The sequence below is a fragment of the Fukomys damarensis genome, unplaced genomic scaffold, assembly GCF_012274545.1.
Source record: "Fukomys damarensis isolate Sample0158 unplaced genomic scaffold, DMR_v1.0_HiC HiC_scaffold_19, whole genome shotgun sequence".
NCBI lineage: Eukaryota > Metazoa > Chordata > Mammalia > Rodentia > Bathyergidae > Fukomys > Fukomys damarensis.
In genome coordinates, this window is record NW_022900931.1 from 63,650,918 (window position 1) to 63,654,182 (window position 3,265).

General features: G+C 54.9%; 1 protein-coding gene across 1 annotated transcript; it reads left to right on the forward strand.

The window, feature by feature from the left end:
• C5ar2 (complement component 5a receptor 2) lies at positions 1 to 840 on the forward strand (the record flags this gene model as incomplete). Its single annotated transcript, XM_033766010.1, has 1 exon — positions 1 to 840. A coding segment is annotated over one exon (372 nt), but the record flags the coding sequence as incomplete, so codon positions are not given.
• Between the last annotated feature and the right edge of the window lie 2,425 nt (positions 841 to 3,265).

Consider the following 3,265-nt stretch of genomic DNA (forward strand, 5'->3'; position numbering starts at 1 on the left):
GTTGTGGTCGGCTGCCACAGCGTCTTGCTGAGCCGAGTGGCCTCCCGTCGCTGGCCGCTGGGCACGGCCGTCGTGGTGAGCTTCTTCGTGTGCTGGGCCCCCTACCACCTGCTGGGGCTGGTGCTGGCCGCCGCCGCCCCCCACTCCGTACTTCTGGCCCGGGCTCTGCAGGCTGAGCCCTGGGTCGTGGGCCTGGCCCTTGCTCACAGCTGCCTCAACCCCTTTCTTTTTCTGTATTTTGGGCGGGCTCGACTCCGCCTGTCACTGCCGGCTGCGTGTCACTGGGCCCTGCGGGAGTCCCAGGACCAGGAGGACAGTGTGGTCGGCAAGACATCCACCATCCAGGAGTTGGTGTCCGAGATGGAGGTGTAGACAAGGAGGACACTGGCTGGCTGGCTTCGGGTAGATCTGGATCCAGGGGGCTCGATGATGTCTTCATTTCATTAATAAACATTGGTTATGTGCTGGCTAATTACAAGGCTCTGACAGGGCACTGGGGTACAGCAGTGACCAGGACAGATACAGGAGCTGATATTCTGCTTGAGGAAAACGAACAAGAAGGAAACAAAGGAATACAGACTAAGTCAAGGGTGATAAATGCTACAATACCTAAAGGGGACAGAGAGGCTTGGGTAGGACAGAATAAGTCAGCCTGGCAAGACCCTCAGATAAGGTGAAACTTGAGCCAAATCCTGAAGAAGAAAGGGAGGAGTCATGTTTACATCTGGGGCAAAGTTGTTCCAAACAGCAGACTAGCATGTGCAAAGGCCCTGGGACAGACTAGGTGTAGCCCTGGCATAGAGCTCTTGCCTAGCCTGTCCCCTGAAACACTGGAGACAAACTTTTATACTCAAACATTGTATGTTGTTTATATGAAACTTAACTTTACTGAGCATTCCGTGTGTTTTTTTTTTCCTAAACTAGGCAACCCAAATTTGAGAAAAGTTATGTTCATTTGCCTTAAATTTCAATAAGAGCCTGTGCTTGCCGGGGGAGATTACATTATGGTGGGGAAGGATGAGGAGCCCAGCAAGGAGGCTACTGCAAAGACCGAGGAGTTAAGCATGACTTGGACAAGGCTTACAGAGCAGAGGAGACGGGAGGCTGATGGAATGAAGGGCATGTCCGAGCCCCTGCACCAGTCCACACACTTATGCTCTGGCTCTCAGAGCCCTAGCAGACAGAGCGGTGGCCCCCAGTGACGTCTACATCATAGCCCCCCGAACTTGTGACCATGAACCTTACCTGCCCGGGGGACTTCACGGATGTTCCTAAGTTAGGGGTTCGGAGATGGTGCAGTGGTCCTCGGTGCTCCAGGTGGCCCAGTGTGAGCACAGTGGTCCTTGGAAGGGAGGGGCCGGAGGTCAGGGTCAGCGGCAGAAGTGATCGGCGTGACATGAAGGGGCCACCAGAGAGGAGGCCAGGTGGTAGATTCTCCACAGAAGCCTCCGGGAGGGCCCCAGCCCTGCTGTGCCTGGACTTCAGACGTGAGATCTTGGACATGTTAGGAGAACATGTTGTAATGTTTGCTTTGGATTTTCTTGAGACAAGTTCCCGCTCTGTGGTTCAGACTGATTTGGAACTCACTGTGTGGCCCAGGCTGGCCTCGAACTCACAGCGATCCTCCTGCCTCAGCCTCCCGAGTGCTGGGATTACAGGCGTGCACCACCTTGCCTGACTCTATTAGTCAAGTTTGTTACTATCACAACATATTTGGCACAGGCTACCAATGAAAAAAGAGGTTTGTTTGGCCCGTGGTGTAGGAGGCAGGAAGTCCAAACGGCACAGGGCAGATTTGGTGAGGGTCCTGTGGCCAACCCACCCCAGGAGCGAGCCGCGCCCAGCATCACAGGAGCTGGCTCATTACATTCCAGTCCAGAGAGCTGGGTGAGGCCAGGCTCCCGCTTTATCACAAACAGCCAATGAGAACTGAGGACCTGCCCCCAAAGACCTAAAGACCTCTCACTTGTCTCCACCTGTTAAAGGGCCCACAGCTCCTCCCACTAGCATAACCCCAGGGCTAAGCTCCAATTGCGTGAACTTTGGGCCACAGGACACCATAAAACCATACCCAGATCATCAGAAGATGGTTCTCACAGCAAACCAGAGATCGGGTGCAATGCTTCACCCACCCAGGGGATCTTTTCTGTCCCAGGATCGCAGCAGGAAAGTGGAAAGCTGGGATTTGATCCTAGTTTTACTTGGCTCCAACGCTTATGCCCTTCACTACCACAATTTTCCGTTAAGGCCTCACTCAAGTGACGCCTCTTCCAGGGAACCCTCCCCGACTTCCGCCCCTCCCGGGGAGAGGGCCCTGCCTTTCTCTGACTCACAGGTTTCCAGTTCAACCAGGGTGACACCTGGATCTCTTTGTCTCTCCTCCTCCCATCCTATGAATGAGAACTGAATTTGCATTGTTTGCCTGCAGCTGTTTAGCTACGTGAAAAGCATGAACGCCCCACATTAATCCGCTGAGAGTCAGGCCAGCCTCCCCAGGGCTCCCACCGGGGGCGGATGACCATGACCGTGTAGCCTGCTGTGGCTATCCATCCTCCTGCTTTCCCGACTCTTGGGCCCACACTGTGTCCCATGTGACTGTGCGCCCGCGGTTTCCTCTTCCTAGAATGCTAACCCTTCAGGTGTCCCCAGGAGTCACACTTTTTTTTTTAGCTCTCTGCTCAACACCCACCCCCACAATACTGATGATGGGGTGCATGCAAGGAGCTACATTTCTATCTCTTTAAAAACTTTTAGATTCTGAGACAGTCTCGCTACGTTGCCCGGGTTGGGCTCCAAATTGGGATCCTCCTGCCTCAGCCTTCCCAGAGTGCTCGGTTTACAGGCTTTAAATTTGGCGTATCTAGGACTACAGAGGACTTGCTTTTCTCATTCACGTAGTCAATCAATAAGCACTTGCTGACCATCTGCTCTTCCTCCGGCTGCGTAGGGGTTGGGAACCCAAGACCACCAACACAGAAGTGGCCCGGCTTTTGGCGCTGGGGATTGAGTTTGACTGGGTGTCGCTGGTTTAATAATACCCGCCTTCTCCCGCTGGGTTAAAACCCCGAGGTCGAGGTCGTGAGATCCTGGGGGCTGTGCTGGTGGTTGAGCACTGGGCAGGTCAGACGCTATACGGAGTCCTTACAGCAATGCCTGCGCGGACCCCTAGGGGCGCAGTCGCCTGCTGCGGGCCCTAAGCGAGGAGGGGTAGGAGGGGCTGTGCACAGGCGCGCAGAGGGCCTTGAGCGGCCTGCCGCTCCCCACT